Raw genomic sequence first — 20,419 nt, 5'->3', positions numbered from 1 at the left:
TGATTCAGAGTTGTGATATGGAAGCCTGGTTCGTTGTTGAAAATGGATGGTCACTTTCAACACTTACGAACATGAGAGGAGAAACTGTAGTAAAGCTATGTAAGCTGTGGACAGCTGAGGAGAAGTTAAAGGGAAAACAGAACGCTGAAGCGTTATCTACTATTTTCAGCTTCTTGCCAATGGATCTGTTCGCGATGGTACAAGAGTGTATGTCAGCGAACAAAGCTTGGGATATTTTGGAAATCTTCTCTGAGGAAACCAGAAGGGTGAAGAAGAAAAAATCTGATGTATCACCATCCTGTCATTTCAACAGTCAACTAAGCTCCCCGTGTCAGGAAGTTGTAGTGCTGAAGAAGGTATATATAAGAGTTTTGTCAAAGAATTTCTCAGAAGCTTATCACATGGATATCTTTCTCACAAATCTGATGGTAATGGTGCTTTAAGTTCTGATGAACAGATGGTTGATCAGTGTGTGAAATTAGTTCAGACAGATGAACTGCAGATGAGAAAGAACGATCAGAAGGCTGAGGAATCATTCACTCTGAAGATTGTAGAAACTCAGACGTCTGTTCAAGGTAATGAGGGAGTACTGATTAAGAAGCAGTTCAGAAGTCTGAAGGGTGTACAACGTCAGCATCAATCTTCATCATCCAGATCTGATGCAGAGAAAAAATCTCAGAGTTCTGAATATCAAGGTTATGGACACTTCCAATCAGAATGTTCTAGACTTAAAAGAAGAAGCATGTTGAAGTGTTACAACTATCAAGGCTGTGTTTATATGAAATCTTGTTTGACATGGAGTGATATTGATTCAGCCAAAGAAGATGATAAGAATCAGAAGTCTGTTTTGAAGCCTAAAAATGATGTGGCTGGCTTATCTGTTGAGAAATAAGTCATCGCTCTGTCTAAGGATCTGATTCTGCAGAAGAAGGAGAATTATAATCTGGTGACTAAGAAGAAAGAGCTGCTCTATCGAGTCTTCAATATTGAGAAATTGTTGTCTGAGGAGAAAGTTATTACGTCGCTGTTGAGACAACGTCTTGAGGTTCAACTAAAGATTAACAAGAGGCTGAGTAAAGGAGCAAAATATCTGGATAAGCGGCTGGTCACTCACAAGGCTACAATGATTGCAAACTGTGGTATGAAGAACAATGGAAGAAACTCAAGTGGTGACACAAGTGCAGTGAATGGGTCAATAGTGCTGCAAAACAGAGGTGGTGCTGTCAAACGAGCGTCTGACTTCAACCTGCAGAAGACTAAACAGATGATTGTTGTGAACAACCTGAGAGGGAAACTGCGTCGTTGTTGGTATTGTGGTGTGATTGGTCATATTAATGTTGATTGCTACAGATTTAAGAATCGTGTAAGTCAACTATTAAGCGAGAAGAAGTTCCACAATGTTGGAAGAAGAGGCAATCAAGTCTTCATTATTAAGAATGATATGTATTGTTATAGTGGATCTTCAAGTACCACAATAAACAATGGTTTACACCTCAAATCGATGAAAGAAAAGACAAGATCAAAAGTTGAGACAAGGATGTGGAGTGTCGGAGTTCTGAACAAGAGAACATGTCGATGTTATTATGCAAGTCAGAGCTTCCACAAAGCGAACTGTTTCAAGTGTCTGGATTGTACTATACCACTCACGCATCTGAAGGAAAGTCACAAAATGTTCGAAGATACAGGCGAGTAAACATCAAGAAGCGTGACATGAACTATTATGTTTTCCACACTGTTGATGGTCAACAGACTGTTGTATTGAAGAACTATGGTTGTTCAAGGTACATGACTGTGAATCATGGAAGGCTATACAACTTTGAAGAAGGCTCAGCTGACAAGGTCACTTTTGGGGATGAAGTTGTAGGTACAATCAGAGGCGAAGGTGCATCTCAAGGTAAAGACCAGCCCACTATGGAATCTGTCTACCTTGTCAATGATCTAAAAGTCAATCTGATTAGCATCAGTCAGTTGTGTGACAAGGGTTTAGATGTTACCTTCACCAAGGAAAGATGTCAGGTGGTTGATGAGCGCGACAATATTTGAGTCCAAGGACAGCGCTCTGATAATAGCTGTTATATATCGAAGTCTTCCAATCCACAAACAAAAGAGTTCAATCAGCAGTGTTCTATGATGTCTAGAGACATGATCTGAAAAGGTGTGTATTAACTAGCTGTTGTCAAGTGTAAGCTGTTGCACTCAAAAAATTATGAGAATCACTTCCATCAAGAAGCTGCTGGAAGGATTCAGGAGGGTAGAGTTGTTGTTACACAGAGTTGTTTGGATGCAGTTAGTGGCATTGCATGTCAGAGCTTTGCAAATGGAGTTAAGTTGAAACATGGGCAAAGCTACAGAGGTGGCTACTAGGTCTATAGATGTTATTGCAGATCAGTGCTTGACAGATGAATTCAGTGTGCTGAAGGAACATTGTTGTCTGTGGGTGACGATTGTGGAAAACAAAAGTTGGACAAGTTGGAAAAGTTGTGGAGCACAAGGCACGATTGGTCGTACAAAGCTCTAAGGAGAGTTCGCTAGACACAACACATTCACTTCAACACGAGATGATGAAGTATTTATATACTGATGCAAGTATGCCAAAAGTTTGATCAGTGCATATGAGTTACTGAGAAGTGGAGATGAAGCCACACAAGGGCGGATCCACATTATAGAGTGTGGGGTCAATTGACTCCCCATTAATTTTTTTTTTAAAAAATTTAGTTATACATGTATTAGTGTCAACCCTTACGGTTGCATTCTTATTCACCCACAAAAAAATAAAATAATAAATAAATAAATATTTGGTGGACTTTATCTTTAGTGGCCCATTAATATGCAAAACAATTAATCAATTCTAACTAAATAACACACAAACCCTAACCTAATAATACCTAGATTACGTGAGCAGTTTTATTTCTTGTTTTGCCTTGCTTCAACTTCTCTTCCTCATCGTCGACAACATCGTATCTTAATTCAACCAAGTAAGTCAAATTTTCAGATCAAACTATTGTTTTTTTGATATTGTTCTAAAAATATATTTCAGAAAAAATATATGTGGTTTTCACAAAAAAACATAAACTGTTAATTATTTATGTAGATTTCAATGTTTTTTTTTTGGGCTCTAAGACAAGTAAGCGAACATAGGTTCTAGTTACTTTTATGAAGGCCATTGCGTTTGATAGCTTATTAGCTTAATTAGTTTTGATTTACAGTTTTAAATTATTAAAAATTTATTCTTTGCAAAATTGTTTTGATTTCAGGAAAATGCATGAAACTATGAGAAAGTTTTTGAAAAGGAAAGATCCATCTCCATCTTGCAGTAATTTAGATGATCTGCCATGGGATCCTGCTGACCGAAAAAAATAAAAGATTATCATCCAAATCAAAGAGATGAGGTAATTCGTAAATATTTGGTTAGAGGTCCTTGCCAACCCCGAGGTTATAATTTTGAACAAAAAGACATAGGAGGTGTAATGTTGCTTGGTTTGATATGTTTCAAAACTGGTTAGAGTATAGTGTGGAGAAAGAAGCAGCTTTTTGTCTATGTTGTTATGTGTTCAGAGATAATGCTGGTAAGGGTGGAAAAGATGAAGCATGGAGCACTGTTGGTTTTACTTATTGGAATAAGTTTTATAGAGTTTCAGAGCATGCTGTATGTGGTGTTCATAAAAAAACAGTAATGAAGTGTGAAAACTTGATGAACCAAGGTCAATCTATCAAACATGCTTTTCAAAAGCAAGCTGATATTACGAAGAATGAGTATCGAGTTCGGTTGAATGCTTCAATTGATGTTTCTAGATACTTGTTGCGACAAGGGCTACCTTTTCGTGGTCATGATGAGTCAGAAAAGTCTATGAATAGAGGAAATTTTGTGGAGCTCTTGAAATTCACTGCTGAACAAAATAAAGATGTGAGTAAGGTTGTTTTAGAAAATGCTCTTGGAAATAATCAAATGATGTGTCCAACGATTCAGAAAGATATAGTGAACTGTTTTGCAGAAGAGCTAGTTAAATCTGTTATTGAAGAAATGGGTCATGATATTTTTGGCTTATTGGTGGATGAATCAGTGGATGTTTTAAATAAAGAACAAATGGCAGTGGTGTTTCGTTTTGTTGATAAAAGAGGGATGGTCAAAGAAAGATTCATGAGTAGTACGCATGTGAGTGATACAGCTTCATTATCTTTGAAAGCTGCTATTGATTCTTTGTTTGCAAAATATGGATTGAGCATAAAAAAGGTGAGAGGACAAGGTTACGATGGGGCTAGCAATATGAGAGGTGAGTTTAACGGGCTAAGGGCATTAATTTCTAAAGAAACCCCATCAGCTTATTATGTTCATTGTTTCGCTCACCAACTTCAGTTGGTTGTTGTGGGAGTAGCAAAGAAACATTTTGATGTTGGAGATTTTTTTGATATGATTTCTTTGTTGGTAAATGTTGTGGGAGCTTCATGCAAAAGAAAAGATATGATCCGAGAGAGTTATAGGAAAAAATTGAAGACGGAATCAATAATGGTGAAATTAGTACTGGAATAGGGTTGAATCAAGAGGTGTCTCTTAATAGACCAGGGAATACCCGTTGGAATTCGCATTATAATACTCTATTGCGTTTGATTGAGTTATTCTCATGTATTGTCGAAGTGCTTGAATACATTGAGATTGAAGGTGCAGAAGACTTGAAAAGACGTCAAGCATGTGGTCTCCTCAAGTACTTTCATAGCTTTGATTTTGCATTTTATTTGCAAATGATGATATATCTTTTAGGACTCACGGAGAACTTGTCCATGGCACTGCAAAGAAGAGATCAAGATATATTTAATGCTATGGATTTGGTAAACTCAACTAAAAGACAGCTTCAGAAGTTTAGAGATGATGGTTGGAATTCTCTCATGAATAGAGTTTCTTCTTTTTGTGAGGAACATGATATTGAAAAGGTTGACATAGAGAAAGAGTTTGTTGACTCAGGAAGACCAAGAAAAAAAACAGGAGTTTCAAATATGCATCACTACAAGGTCAATTGCCTATTTGCTGTTTTGGATTTGCAGCTTCAGGAGTTCAACGATCATTTTAATGAGGTGAACACTGAATTGCTTATTTGTGCTTCTTCTTTATCTCCCATTGATTCGTTCTCTCAGTTTGACCACTCAAAGTTGATGAGGTTATCTAAGTTCTATCCAGACGATTTTACTCATGGGGAGTACATATCTCTTGAACAAGAATTAGATATCTACATTAATAATGTTCGAAATGATGAAAGATTTACTCATTTGAAGTCTCTTGGAGAACTTGCTCGTATGTTGGTGGAAACTCGAAAAACATGTCACATCCTTTGGTGTATAGGCTGTTGAAGTTGGTTTTGATTTTGCATGTTGCTACTGCAATTGTTGAGAGATGTTTTTCAGCGATGAAGATTGTGAAGACTCATCGACGCAATCGGATTGGAGATCAATTTTTGAATGATTGTTTAGTTTGTTTCATCGAAAAAGATGTATTTTTATCTATTACAAATGAAACTGTGATGAAGAGATTTCAGGATATGAAAACTCGTAGAGTGGTTTTGTAAGATGTTTTTATATTTATCTTAAAAAAAAAAATTAGTTATGTTTTGACTCCAGTAAAAATAATCCTAGATCCGCCACTGAAGCCACATCCATGATTGTAAAGTATCACACATGCGAGCTGCTAAAAGGATTGTCAAGTATTTTAAAGGCACATCCAACATAGGGTTGGTGTTGACGAAAGGAGCTAGCAGAAACTTGAAGAGATCTCGCTCTCTAAATCATCGTGAAGGATCTGGTGGCTGTTGCCTTCTGAGAACAAATCTGATCTTCTGCTACGCTCAGAAGCTTGTCAAGGTACCTCGTTCAATTTTTAAATATGAGGTTAATGCCTTGGGAACCTGTTTTCATCACCTGATGAGAATCAAACAATTGAGAACAGCGTACGGTACATTCTTAGACCTTGCATCAATGTTGTGTGATAATCGTTTGTTTGTTAATATTGTTGTAGATCATGTGTCACATACTAAAATTACAATTATAGGATCCTGAATATTAGTTTATTCATAGATTAGTTGTGGAGAAACTGATAAGTAATAGTACATCAGAGTATTGATTTGCGAATTGCTGATTTGTTTACAAAACCATTGGACTTGGATCAACACATGATTCTGAGAAAAGTCATTGGTGTTTATGGGATCTAATATGTTCTGTGAGTTGTGTTGATCAGATACAGGGACATACATCAGAACAGGCCATGGAATTCCTAGAATGTATAAAAGAGCAAGACTCTGTCTAAACGAAGAGTCAGTGGAAAACAGCTGCCTGTCATGCCAATTCATATGGGGGATCTTGTAAAACGTTGTCGTGAAGGAGGAGGTCAAAGAGCTGAGGAGTGACATTATTATGCATTCCATTCTGAAAGAAGTACCAGTTGTTTGTAATTTAAAAAAAAAACAACAGAGTAATGTGGCTGGTACGTCTGCAACAGAGCCCTGAAGAATAATAACAAGGGAATGCACAAATATCTGCGGTTGAGAAGTCAAGTGATATCGCTGGTAGAAATCAGGAGATTCAGCTCATGATCATTCATATCATCAAACTGTGAAGATCATTCATGTCTGTTGGATCTAAGCTCTAAGGTAGTGTATCATGAAAAGTCAAAAAAAAAAATGACTTGATACAGTCCTGTCAATGCACTCTCCAAAGGAAATTCCAGCTGCCTACTTCACGTTGATGGTGAACCATGAGAATCAAAGGCATGCCAGAGCGAAAGACTAGCCACTGATCATAGAGCTGTTCTTTGAAGATTCACAAAAGGTTGTGGTAGTTTCTGGTGAAGTCCTGAACAGGTGGTTGGCACACATCACAGAACAGATCTCAAGGTATGAAAGCCTCTTACTTTAAGAAATAAAAAAATTAATATTAAAGTACTCTTGATGGTCTATTGCTTTTCTGGTTCCCTCATTTCCTGTGATTAACAATGTTTGGATGTCTGAGGTTGTGTATAGAAGGCTGAAAAGAAAACAATGTGTTATAGAATCAATGTTTTGTAGTTAAATTTATAAGATTGATTGTTGAAACACGAGGTTGATTGTAAATATTGGTGATGAGAAATGTTTGTATGTTTTCAACAAGTGTGCACATATGTGTGTGTGTTAAGTGTTTCAGGTTTAAGCTTACTTGTTTCAGCTCAAAGGAATAATCATGACTCTCTAAGAGGTAAACTCCAGAGAGCAGCAATGGATCAAGGGTCTAACATCTTGAGTGATGGATTGATCATGGAAGTAAGATCAAAGAGCTGTGTGTTCATCTAATTATTTGGGTGAAAATAAGTGTCCCATGAGTACTGAAGGGTTGGAAGTAGCAGTTACTGCAACCTGGTTCAAGTTGTGAAAGAGCCTCAGAAGATTGTTGTTGAGTCATCATGCGTCTGAGATGATTCGAAAGACTGATACTCAGTTTGTATCGATACAATGAGTATAGTGTCAGTTCCATGATACGAAGGAATGGAGCTACCTCTTCCAGAGGATGATGAGTGTTCCTAGACAGAAGATTGTGCTCGCAAGTTGTTATCATGTCAGTACAACATGTGGTCGTTCATTTGAGTTCCATCTTTGATCAAAGTATTTGATGCAAGGGACTATTACCAGAAGATGGTTTGTGCTATGAGGCAAGTGTCTATGTCCCACCAGCTGTTTGACGTGTGCATTATTGTCTGTATCACCAATATATATTCTCCAAATTCTGTTTCACCACGGGTCACTACGTCCAAAGCAAGGGTCTGTTTTATCTTCTACAAGTGAATCTAGAGAAGATGTCATCTTGCGGTTAAGGAAGATTATGTAGAAGTGTGTGGATGCTTCAGGTTCTTGAAGCCTACAGATGGATGACAAGAGATCAACTCATTCCTAATAATCTGCAGGGGCAGCAGATTGTAATGAGATTTTTGGTTTAGGTGTCTACAGGAACAACATAGATGTGATGCTCTGGTCATCATCGTACATGCATGTTTGGACAATGTTGTGTTAAAGAACAGACGACTGTGTTTGCTCTCAATGATGCTGAATGCAACTGTTGAGTTTCTCAGGAATGTGTTTGCGTTGAAGACTTGCTTAAGAGAAGGTGTATGAGATTCTTGCACTAATCTGTCAACTGCCAAGGGGTTTGATCAAGACAGTGAATGTTCCCTTCAAAGAACATGGATTTTATGAAGTCTCACTTATGACAGATTCAGAAAGTAGAACATGCCTTGCTCATCTGTTTATAAGGGCAACACAGTTCTATGTAGAATCGATCGAAGAAGCTGATTTGAATGCAAGGATGAAGGAGATCTACAGTGAAGGAGAGGTTTGAAATAATACACAAGAGACCGTTTTTTTCTGGTAAAGCTTGTGTATGGTCACCTCTTTACTGTGATTGAATCAAAGTGCTACTTGTTGTTCGAATTCTTGACTAACAGTGTCCTATTGCTCAACATCCAGTTGTGGTTGCAAGGAGGGTCAAAATGCCTACAAACATGAAGCTGTTCCAATAGGTGTCGAGACTAATCATCAGAGTGCTTAAGGATGCGAAGCACTATTAGCATGTAAGTGATTCCCATAACTTAGTATACTGTTGTGATATATATGTTTGTTTTTGAATTAGTTGATCACTCAAGCTGGGGGAGAATGATTCTGGTTCTGGTTTTTGTTTAACGCCTAATGATAAGGAGTTCTGTACTTATGGGGGAGAATTCGTCTAGCTACTTGGTTTAGGGGGAGAATCATTGTTTATGGGGAGACTTAATTGACTAAGTGGTTGATCTTAGGTTGTTAATGATTAAGAATATGCCAATTGAATAAGTCTGATTAGAGAGCTATTAAGACCTTGGTTTCCGCTGCAGCCCGTTGGGGTTTCTGCTTGTTAGGTTCTTAGTTCTGTGTGAACAAGCTGTTGATTGGTTTTGCCAGATAATGATTGTTGGTTTATCTAGTTGTTGCTTGTTCTGTTTTTGGCTTGTGTTTGTTGGAGTGTCTTTTCAGGTTGAACCAGAGAGATGCTTGAGTATCAAACTCAGTAAAAAAGGGGGAGATTGTAAATGCAGATTCTGGAACAACTCGCTGTGAGGAACAAGTCGTTGTGCCAATCAGGAAGCTGCATCAGATCACAGACGCTTGAGTTGCTGACATGGATGTGTGAGCTGACGTGGCAAGACGTGAGTGGATGTGATGATGTGTCAAGGAAGGCTGCTGACTTGGCATTGAAGATAGAGACAAGACTGTACTTGGAGATATGGAAAATATTCTCTGCGATAAATAAGGAAATGATAAGCTTGAGCAGCAAGCAGTTTCCGTTTGCTTGGAGATATGAAGAATATTCTCCGCAAGAGTTAGGGAAAGGATAAGGCTGAGAAACAAACAGTTTCCTTATCCCGTGATACTTGGAGATTTGCCTTCCAGGGTTTCTCAAGTCGTGTATATATATTCTAGGAGTAGGCCACGAGCTAATTTGAGCACTCTAGAATATTGATACAGTTGTAAACTTCGAAGCCACAAAGATAAGTCTTAGAAGGTGTGTTCCCAGTTCTCTGTGACGTTAATCAGGGAGGTGATTAAGTGCACAGAGAATTGTTTTTATTTCTCTTAGATCTACACTGGTGAGAGTTTAGATAGAAAAGAGAGAGGGTGAGTTTTATTCTCTTAGCTAAAAAGAGAGAGGGTTAGATTTATTCTTAGTCGGGAACAATCCTATTGGGTAGAATAGGTTGAGTAAGGGGCTAGACAAAATTGTATCATTGTGAAGATAAATTTTGTTAATAAGATTGAATAGAAAAACGTTGACTTGGCGTTCCAAGTGTAAATCAGTGTGTTGTGTGTCTCTATACCCTTACAAAAACTATCGAATTTGTTTTAAAGTCTTTCAAGTTCGCCGAAAATGAAAAAAAATAATGTTTTACAAGTACCACAAAGGCACAAATTGTTTATGATGTAACATTTTACATACGTAAGTTGGTTAGTCCAATTTTGTTTGAAAATGAAAAGTCCAGTTTTATTCCACGTACATCTTTCTAGTGTTTAATGGTGAATTCGAAAGTGGACTACAATCATCAACGATCGTGATTTTGAACATTAGTATATTATTGTGAATCAAATAAATGGCAAATTAGAAAATAGAACTTTATAATTGTTGCGGTCAATTCACTTAAGGATGTTCAAATTCAAATTTGAGTAATGGAATCAAATTCAAATTTGAGGATGTTCTAAAATTGTTTGTATAAAAAACTAATGCTGATCGTCGCCCAATGGCCAAGCTATACGGGTTTCTTGGAAAAAACTAGGTTCAAATCGGGATTTGGTGAAAATGGTTATAGAGGAAATATATTTGTTTTTCTTGTTCTCAACATTTTGTTTTTTTTTTGCAAAAAAACTTTTTATAGGTAAATCTGATTGGCATATTTTCAAAATTAAAGATTGTGTTTTAAGAGGAAACAAAAAACGAAATCATAAAAAAAACACGAAATCGTATATACATATAAAAAACTTCATAACAAGATACTAACCAATCACCATCGTTAGAAAAGAAACTAACCAACTTCTAAAACTAATCAATAACAAAAATCAAGTTCTTTCTTACCGTTTGTCGAGCAATGCCAAACCTATATAAGCAAATAAAGGCCAACGTACTTCTCATTGTCTCCTATATATACAACAAGTATTGATAAGCAAGAAAATTTTAATATCTCCTTATACCCTAAACAAAAAAGGTAAAATGACTTCTATTGTTTATGCGTTTAAGACTTTGTGTCTGCTGCCTCTCTTGTTCATCGCTGTTGCAAGTCGTCCGACCGTTAAACCAAAGGTTTTCAACGTCAAACGCCATGGTTCGATACCGGACGGAAAAACTGATAACACCGATGTATGTACACAACAATTTTTTTAATTTAAATTTTAATCACCAATTAGTTTTGAGATAATAATATATGAATATTAACACAATTACAAACATATATGACCAATATAATAACAAAAAGATAACTATCTATTTTTGTTATTTATATAGTTTAATAATTAATCTATGTTATTTTTAATGGATACAAAATTAGGCATTTATAAGAGTATGGAGCCGTGCATGTGGAAGGAGAAGTGGAAGTAGTAAGATCTACGTACCGAAAGGAAATTTCTACCTTGGTGGTGTAGAGTTTGTGGGTCCATGCAAAAATCCTATTGAATTTGTTATTGATGGAACTTTGTTGGCTCCTGAAAACCCTAGTGATATTAAGCAAGATACATGGATCAACTTTAGGTACATCAATGATCTATCTATCTCCGGTTTTGGTACACTTGACGGTCAAGGAAAAAAGTCTTGGCCACTCAATGACTGCCACAAAAACCCCAATTGTCCTAAATTAGCTATGGTAACATTGCTAAAACTTTTTCACTTATGGCCTCATATTCAAATATATGATTATTATTTACTTTTAAAGCATATTACATAGTGTGTGATATGATACTTATACAATGAAAAAGTGATTTAATGATTATTTATTATACACAATTTTATTAATGTTTGTACTCATTATATATATATATATATATATATATATATATATATATTAGAAAGTAACAAATCTTTTAATAAATTCAATTTTTTTTTTCATAGACAATGGGATTTGCATTTGTGAACAACTCAAATATCAAAGACATAACATCACTCAACAGCAAAATGGGACATCTCAACTTCTTCTCGGTCCATTACTTTAACATTACCGGTGTCACTATAACAGCTCCCGGTGATAGTCCAAACACTGACGGTATCAAGATGGGTTCATGTAGCAACATTCAAATCTTTAACACAAATATCGGTACTGGAGATGATTGTATCGCCATTCTCTCTGGAACCACTAATCTCAATATCTCAAATGTCAAATGTGGTCCCGGACATGGGATTAGTGTCGGAAGCTTAGGGAAGAACAAAGACGAGAAAGACGTGAAAGACTTAACGGTGAAAGATATCATTTTCAATGGTACAAGCGATGGTATTCGGATCAAGACTTGGGAATCTTCAGCTTCTAAGATCCTTGTTTCAAACTTTGTGTACGAAAATATTCAGATGATTGATGTTGAAAAACCGATCAACATCGATCAGAAGTATTGCCCTCACCCACCTTGTGAACATGAAAATAAGGTTAACTTTTTATGCAAAAAAAAAGGCTTCATTTTCTTTTCTTTCATTACAAGCAAAAACAAACAATACAACTTGTGCTTCTTTCTTTCAGGGTGAGTCTCATGTTCAAATCCAAGACGTTAAGTTAAAGAACATATATGGAACATCAAAAAATAAAGTGGCAGTGAATCTGCAATGTAGCAAGAGATTTCCCTGCAAAAATGTTGAGCTAATTGACATTAACCTCAAGAATAACGGACTTGAGGGTGGTCCTTCCACTGCAAAGTGTGAAAATATTAACGGTTCCGCAAGTGGTAAGATGGCTCTTCAACATTGTCTTAATTGATTCGACGGTCGATTAAAACAATGACGATGTGTTGTCTATGATATTTTCATTTATGTATAATTTCCTAATTAATTGGTGAATATGATTATGTTTTCTCTTATAACCTAAATTCCAAATCTAATCATAAATATGTACATGTTTTCTGATAACTTAATGCCAGGAAAAAGTTTATCCGGTGTTAGAAGACAAAAGATTCATACAAAAATATTTAGAAAACTTAAGAGAGTTTTGAGATCTAAAACAAAGCATAATTGTTTTCTAAGTAGGTTTAGTGTAGTTATAGGAAAAAAATTGAACCAGGTCAACCTGAGAACTAAAATTGAGCAATTGAATAAACATATGAAAATAAACTTACTTTTTATTCTAACTTTAACAAACACGGTCTATCTTTTGTTTCATAGTTTAGAGCATCTCCAGTTCATCTCTATTTTTTTCTCTATAAATAGAGACAAATATAGCAATCTATTTTAGAGGCAAATTTGCTCCAACCCACCTCTATTTTCACCTCTAAAATAGAGATTGCTATTTTTTCCTCTATTTAAAGCATCTCCAATGATTTTCTATTTTTACCTCTAAACTCTATTATAGAGTAATTTTTACTCTAATTCATCTCTATTTTCACCTCTATAATAGAGATTGTTATTTTTTTCTCTATATATAGGAGAACTCTATTTGTTCTATAAACAGAGTTGAGTTAATTTATTTGTAAAGTAGTCCTTTTAATCTTTAATTTCTTTTATTTATGACCAAAATAAATAAAATAAGTATTTTTAAGAACTAATAATAGAAATTTAAGTATAAATAATTATTCTAAAATATTGAGACTACCATTTGCAAAAGATACTTCTATGAAAGTGTTACAAAATTTAAAGTAAAATGTGTTAGTTTGCAATTTTTATAAATAAAATGTATTAATTGTAAAATAAAAATAATATATATTTGGAATATTCTTTTATAGATAAACCATTGGAGCACAACTTATCTCTATTATAGAGATCCTCTATTATAGAAGAAAAAATAGGGAAAACCATTGGAGATGGTCTTATAGAGGAAAAATAATAGAGTTGAGAATAGAGATGAGTTGGAGTAAAACTCACCTCTATTATAGAGTTTCTCTATTATAGAGCAAAAAATAAGGTAAACCATTGGAAATGGTCTTAAAGATAACATATGTTATTATTTCAAATAAAAGATAAGCTAGGTGCATGAGAAGGAAACAAAACATATTCAAAACAGAACTACAGAAGCTAGTATATGTTTTGATCAGTTTAGCAATTTAAAAAATCCCAAATTGGCCATATCTGCGGATCTGTCTTCTCCTATATTATAAGAAAATCACAAACATGTGTGTATTGATAGATGAAAGGAGTCGTAAAATTCAGGAGATGAAGAGACGGGCATTTGGGCTTTCGAGTTTTTTGGATTTTCAGGTTTAAATATATAGAACCGCTTCGGTTATTTATACTATCGGGTTGGGTTTGGATAATTCGGATATACCAGAACTCAAACAAAACATGAAAAAAACTAATTTTTTTTTATATAAAATTTAGAACACAGGTATATATATAAACTAGATAAGGACCTGCCCGATGTGCGGGTTTAAAGTTTTGTAAATAAAATAAAGTTAATAAAAATATATTAAATTTATTGTACATTATTTTTATAAATTTTTTTTTACTATAATACACTGATTTATATTCAAACACAAATCTTTTATGTATGCTACCATTAAAAGTGTATTTTTACACCTACATATATTGTATGTTACAAATTTTGTTTACCATCACCTAGAAAATGTCTATATGAACAAATTAAGTCAACTATTATATCTCTCTTTACTTTTACTTTTGCATAGTTTCTTTAATCACTAAAATTGTTGGCTCAAAAACCATTTTGAGTAAAAAATAAATTACATCACAATAGTGTATGACTAACCATAGAGAGAACTTCGGTTCTACACTCCTCCTTTATAGAGAGAAGCTTGCGTCCAACCTCCTCCACCATGGAGAGAACCTTCGCTCCGTCATCCTCCCTGGGGGAGATAACCTTTCGTCCAACCTCTCCAACATTCCTCCTTTGGGGAGATAACCTTGCGTCTGACCTCCTCCACCATAGAGAGAATCTCGGCTCTGCCCTCCTCCTGTGTGGAGAAAGCATGTTCATGTCTTTTAGCTATCTCAAAGTGGCTTGCTACAGCAACCAATGAAACTAAAGATCCTTTTCCAATGTCACAATATCTTTTGATAGTAACTAATGCTAAATTTTCCAATGTATTCATGAAAGTTTCTTTGACACACCATGATGTAGCTTCTGTTTTCAAGCTCCTATGAATCTATCAACAATTATTTATATTTTTCCAATCTATCTATATTTGTTGTAGGCTTGTGTTTGATTAGCCTATTTTATCCAACCATTAGGTTGATGACCTTCTCCTCTTTATCTCTTTTTGAGATTGAACAATGGTAACAATTATGTTTGCACAAAAATAAAGGTCTATGACCAACCAATCAAGGTTGAGAAATTAGAAGAAATTTAATTTGACATAATTAATGAAATAATAGAAAATTATAAGCACGGTAATATATGAATCTCAAATAGTTCAAAGATGAAAAAATAAATTAAATAAAACAATCTAAAACCACTACAATAAATTTTAAAATACAGTTAGAAAAAGAAGATGCATATATTACTTTTCCTTTTTTTTTGGTCAACATATTAATCTTACCTATTCCAAACTGAAAAAGTAGAAAGTAGGAGTAAATTTTGGTTTTAAAAAATAAGGAAAATTTATTTTTCCATTAAAAAGGTTTGACCAATAGAACAAAGTTGAAAGCAATATTTTTGAATAAATTATTTTATTAGATGAATAATATGAGACAATCTCTGTTTATATAGAAGTAAATATTTATATTTTTTAGAATTATAATTTTCTGTATATTTTCCTTAATCCCTTTTCTATTTTATGAGAAAATTTATTCCAATGAGCTCATTGTTTTTTTTTGAAATTTCTTGCTTTCCACTTTCTTGTAAGACGTACTATCGTTCGACGATAAGAACGCTTTTTGTTTAGTTGATATAGGGTTATATAATCTCTGTTGTTATCTTGCATTTGTGTATTCATTTTTTTTAGGGAGATTCTCAAAAATAGCACCAATTTAAGTTTTTCTTCCAAACTTAGCACACATTCTCTTATTTTCCAAACTTAGCACTAAATCTTCTATTTAACATTAAAATATTAAAATATTTCATTAAAATCTCTGTTTCTCTCGACAATGGTTCTTATGAAATTGAAATTTGTAAAATCATTTTCACGACAACAAACTCTAATCAGAGACGATGAAGCAGCTTCACTGGAATGGAAGATCAGATTACGATGAGGAACGCTCGAGCTTCAAGAGAAATTGATTGATTTGAAATCTGTACAAAAAGAAGATAGTGTGAAAAATAGGGAAGGAAGTTAGGGTGTGTGATTACAGTGACGAGGATGAACACGATAGGGTTCTAAAATGGGAAATCGTATTACCCAACGGAGATGATTTGACGCCATTGTCTCAATCTATCTAATCCGGGTCTTCTCTTTCTCGGCGCTACAGATTCGATTCACCACCGATGAAACTCGGTTGAGATGGATTGATGGTGTGCCTGTTTAGGCAGATGAATTGTGTCGATGGTTTGTGTGTCATGCTATGCTGCTTTGTATATTTTTTTTTGATGAGAAACGTTATGAACTATATATCCTGAAATTGTTAAAACATTTTTCCTATTTCACAGTGAACTGTTCTCTCTCAATGTGGCGGACCAGTTTATGATGGCAAATGGAAAGCTTGTTCGTGTACTCATCCTTTTAAAAAAAAAAATAGATTTCAAGTCTGTTTGTGCATCTTTCTTTCTTCCAAAGTGTTCTGTTGTTCAAAAGCTTTTCATTGTACATTCTAGCTGCAGATTTTTGCAGTTTTGCCCTTTTGTATATTTCCTGTGGATTGTTCACAGTCTTGGTCTCGTTGCTGCTACTCATTGGACTTTTTTATATACAATCTACACAAACTTTCATAAGTCCATAACTTAGTTTTCTCTCACACTGCTTCATAAATCCATATGCTTTTATAAGTTTGAGAACACCGGACTTGAAGGCACGTCTTAACACATTTATATAAGTTTCATAATGCTTATATAAGAAAGGCATATCTGGGTACAATAATACCACGACAATATGACATGACAAAACAAAAAGGTTTGTTTGTGTTTGTTGCGCATTCCATTGGAACTTCTATCTCTCCCTCTCTGTTTATGATTATTTGTTGATTTTAATATGATTGTTTATGTTTCTTTGCTGTTGATGTTCTTAAGCTGTTTTTGTTGTTTCTCGACGTGCTTTGTGGTTTTTCACTCTTGTAATCCTGTTAACACTGTCAATTGGAATGTCCTATGATTCTAGTGTTGCTTTGTGATTTATCTTGAGGTTCAACCTTTGATATGTGATCATCTTAGTTTTGTTGCCTTGAAATTCTAGTAATTGATTCATAGAGCTTTACATAAAGTTGAAACATTTATTTGTTTTTAAATCCCTAAAATTACTCTATTTCACCTGAACCAAACTCTTGACAACAAGAATTGCTATAGTTTCTTAATTGTGTTAATTCATGAAGGATTAAACGAAATTCAGGAAAGATTTCTTGCATTTTGGATGGCTTTCATAAAAAAATTTGATTTCAGGATGGCTTTCATAAAAAGTAGGGATATTGGTAAACACTACTAGGATATGCACAAATCCCCTTACTAATGGAGTCTTTTGATATATTGAGGGAAACTCCAAAAAGATAGTTAGAAACACATTTATTTAAATTTAAGAATAATTCAATAATAAATTATTCTAAGAAGGATTGAATGATGTTTAGGAAGGATCTGTTAAAATTCAAGATTTTTTCATAAAACAAAATAAAAGGATGAGCTATTTGGTATTTGCTAAGATTCGTACTCGAAACCTTTACGAATTGTCTAAAAACCTTTAATAAGCCTAGGTGCAAAGAAAATTATTCATAAAGGACATAGAACAGTTGTTAGCACTTTGTTTTAACTGTAACTGAACTTCATGAAAGATTATATGAAATTAAGGAAGGACTTAATGAAATTAAGGAAACATTTTTTGAATTTCATGATGACTTTCATAAAAAAGTTTAGATATCCTAACATAAGAATTTGTCCAAAAATGAAATTATCACCTCTTGCTAATGGACTAATCTTCTAATATTTGACACACTGAAACAAAACACACACAAAAAGAGATTTAGGAACACATTTATTCAAAATTAGGAAGAATAAATATTCAGGAACATCTCCTTGAAATTCAAGATGGTCTTCAGAAACACAGTGGTTGAAAGATTATATGAAGTCATGGAATCCACACGCCAACACAAGTTGTATCTTATGTGGTCATCCTTTAGAGACAAGAGAGCACATGTTCTTTCAATGCACGTATTCTCAGCTGGTTTGGGAGCGGCTTCTCAAAAAGCTACTTGCAAATAAGTTCACAAATCACTGGCAAGAGGTCCTTACTCTGACTGCAGGGAATGATCTGGACAAGAAAACAAAGTTTATAGTGAGGTACGTATTGCAGAATACAATTCATGCAATATGGAGAGAACGGAATGCGCGACGACACGGATAACACCCTTCACCGGCGGAGCAGCTGATCAAGATCATCGACAAGAACATACGGAACCATATGAGCACCATGAAAGGGGAAGAAGGCAGCATTCAAGTCTGGTTTGCTGCAAAATTTTATTAAAATCTGTTTGAATGGTTTAGAGCAAAGTACCACAATTTCTTTGTAAAACGTTTATTTTTCTTTTGAATATAATTTAACATTAAATTCAAAAAAAAAAAGAATATATGAAGCTTCTTGTTCCAATCATTAATTACAACAAAAGAACCAAACTGATACATTAAGGAAAAACATAGAAAAATTTTTAAAACTCATTTTTCTGAATTTAGGAAGGATTTCATAATGTTTAGGAAGAATTTCATAATATTTAGGAAGACTTTTTGAAATTTAGGAAGCCTTTCCTAAAATATCTAAAAATCTCAAAAACGGTGATGAATAGAACCAGAAGATCCTCCACCAATATACTCTGCATCATCAACATTATTAGCCCACTCTATAATCGACGAACTGCAAACCAAAAATGACTATTAAACATGAGTATCATCACCACCATTATTGCCTCAACAAATCCCCTCTTCTTCTCAATGTCTCAAGTATTTCTCACCATTCACTCAAAATTATTCCCTTCATGACAGCATGACAAAGAGCTGCTTGAGGAGTTCCCTGTAGGAAAATACTGAAGTCCAACGTTTCACTACCATCATGATTCAATTTTATAGCGACAAAGAGATCACAATCCAATTTTCAATCATTCAAATCCCACTTCTCACTCTTTTTACCTACTGATCTCAGATCCACAACTCTAAACCCATAGAACTGTTGAGTTTCACCTTTAATTCTAGCTTCCATGACATATAGTTTCTACTTTCAAAAGATCAAATTCAGATTAACTACAACAAAACCCAAATGATGTTTGGTAGATCAAAAGGTAGAAAACACACAAACTTTCAAGCTTATTCCTAATCAATCTCGATTCTTTCCTAAAAATCTAGAAACAAACTTACTGACAGATCCATGATTTCAAATAAACCCAAACACATATGCACATAGTCCAATACACAAATAAATCAAAGCCATTTCCCTTTAATTGGGAAATTAATGAGATGATGATTAAAAATGACTACAATTGAAAAACGATACATCAGCTTATCACAACCCTAGTTCTATAATTAACTAACCAATTGAAAAATGAGTGATTCTCAATTCTATCTCTATAGTGTAGTCAACGATATCTGTAAAGGTGGAGGGATGATTACGGAGAGTGCAAGAGAGATTTTATGAGAGATATGAGGCTACATAGGAGAAGCAAGTGAACGATGGCCGAATGGAGGACGCCACCATGGGAATGATCCTCACCATCTTCTTCCTCGATTCAGCTCAGTGGTGAGGTGGAATCTGCGTGTGTTTGTGAGACGGAGCGGATACGTTTCTTCCGTCGAGAAGGAGGTAACAAAAATATAAAAGATTTTAATTATTTTTATTATTTTATAATATATATTAATTCAGTAAATAATGCTACTTTTGGAATATTTTTAAGTGTGTGCTAATTTTGGAAAAAAAACTTAGATGTGTGCTATTTGAGGGTATTTCTCTTTTTTTTTATGCTAACTGTCCTGCAAATTAATAGAAATAATAATAACACCGTGAGAAATTTGTTAATCCCAAAAACCTTAGTTATTATGCATAACAAAACTTTGTTAACACTTCAAAGTCAAAGATTGCATAGTATGCATTATGAAATTGAGAAACAAAACAAAATTCAAAGAAACGACGACGAAAACACGTGGTGTGTATAATAAAAGTTGTCTAATCACAAATTTTGTTGTCTAAACACGTGGTACAAAACAAAATTCTAGGAATCTTTTTATATAGTTTCTTCGATTAGACAACAAACAAATTGCCTTCAAGAACAATGATGTGTCAAACAAAAGGTTAATAAAAAACAAAGAAGAAAATTTTACCAAGCAAAACAAAGCTAGCTAGCCGAAACTATTTTGTTTGGTGAAAAAATATGTCATCATCTCTTTGCTTATATAGAGGGGTGTATTTACAATCCTTTTCCTTTTAGGATTAACAAAGTTTTTTTAATATAATAAGATTACAATTATCTTATGCATCGTTTTACCAAGCTTGAAAACTGTGATATTTGATTGTTAAAATTGACATGTGTCACGATCTGATGAGTTACTAACTTTGATATGTGATTTCTGGTCGTTAAAATTGACACATGTCAAGATTTGATGAGTTACTATTTAATGGTTAAAACTGACACATGT

At 34.4% G+C, this 20,419-nt stretch overlaps 1 protein-coding gene, 2 long non-coding RNA genes and 1 pseudogene across 3 annotated transcripts; 3 read left to right on the top strand and 1 right to left on the bottom strand.

Annotated features, from left to right (window-relative positions):
• The first annotated feature begins 2,335 nt into the window (after positions 1-2,335).
• On the top strand, positions 2,336-5,555 carry LOC109132871 (uncharacterized; annotated as a pseudogene).
• Positions 5,556-10,666: 5,111 nt separating this feature from the next.
• Positions 10,667-12,672, top strand: LOC104789358 (exopolygalacturonase-like). Its single transcript, XM_019245532.2, has 4 exons — positions 10,667-10,887; positions 11,075-11,386; positions 11,632-12,156; positions 12,248-12,672. Exons 1-4 carry the CDS (start codon positions 10,741-10,743, stop codon positions 12,479-12,481), a joined length of 1,218 nt encoding a protein of 405 aa, XP_019101077.1. The 5' UTR covers positions 10,667-10,740; the 3' UTR covers positions 12,482-12,672.
• On the bottom strand, positions 11,583-12,971 carry LOC147944155 (uncharacterized). The gene is made up of 2 exons (XR_015558492.1): positions 12,837-12,971; positions 11,583-12,136 (listed from the first exon to the last, which is right to left on the bottom strand). It is a non-coding gene; the product is annotated as an uncharacterized LOC147944155 (long non-coding RNA).
• Positions 12,972-15,779: 2,808 nt separating this feature from the next.
• LOC147944154 (uncharacterized) lies at positions 15,780-16,538 on the top strand. The gene is made up of 2 exons (XR_015598113.1): positions 15,780-16,151; positions 16,253-16,538. It is a non-coding gene; the product is annotated as an uncharacterized LOC147944154 (long non-coding RNA).
• Positions 16,539-20,419: the final 3,881 nt, after the last annotated feature.

This window comes from Camelina sativa, chromosome 5 (genome assembly GCF_030686135.1).
Source record: "Camelina sativa cultivar CO46 ecotype springtype chromosome 5, ASM3068613v1".
Taxonomy (NCBI): Eukaryota; Viridiplantae; Streptophyta; class Magnoliopsida; order Brassicales; family Brassicaceae; genus Camelina; species Camelina sativa.
The sequence above is the reverse complement of the archived record's forward strand: the minus strand, read 5'-3'. Positions and strand labels throughout refer to the sequence as shown.

What these genes read in the sequence shown, in the direction of transcription:
- LOC104789358 (XM_019245532.2), top strand. Translation starts at nt 10,741, where the DNA reads ATGACTTCTATTGTTTATGCGTTTAAGACTTTGTGTCTGCTGCCTCTC. An exon ending in GAAAAACTGATAACACCGAT is followed by an intron (nt 10,888 to 11,074) that starts GTATGTACACAA and finishes ATACAAAATTAG; the next exon opens with GCATTTATAAGAGTATGGAG. An exon ending in ATTGTCCTAAATTAGCTATG is followed by an intron (nt 11,387 to 11,631) that starts GTAACATTGCTA and finishes TTTTTTTCATAG; the next exon opens with ACAATGGGATTTGCATTTGT.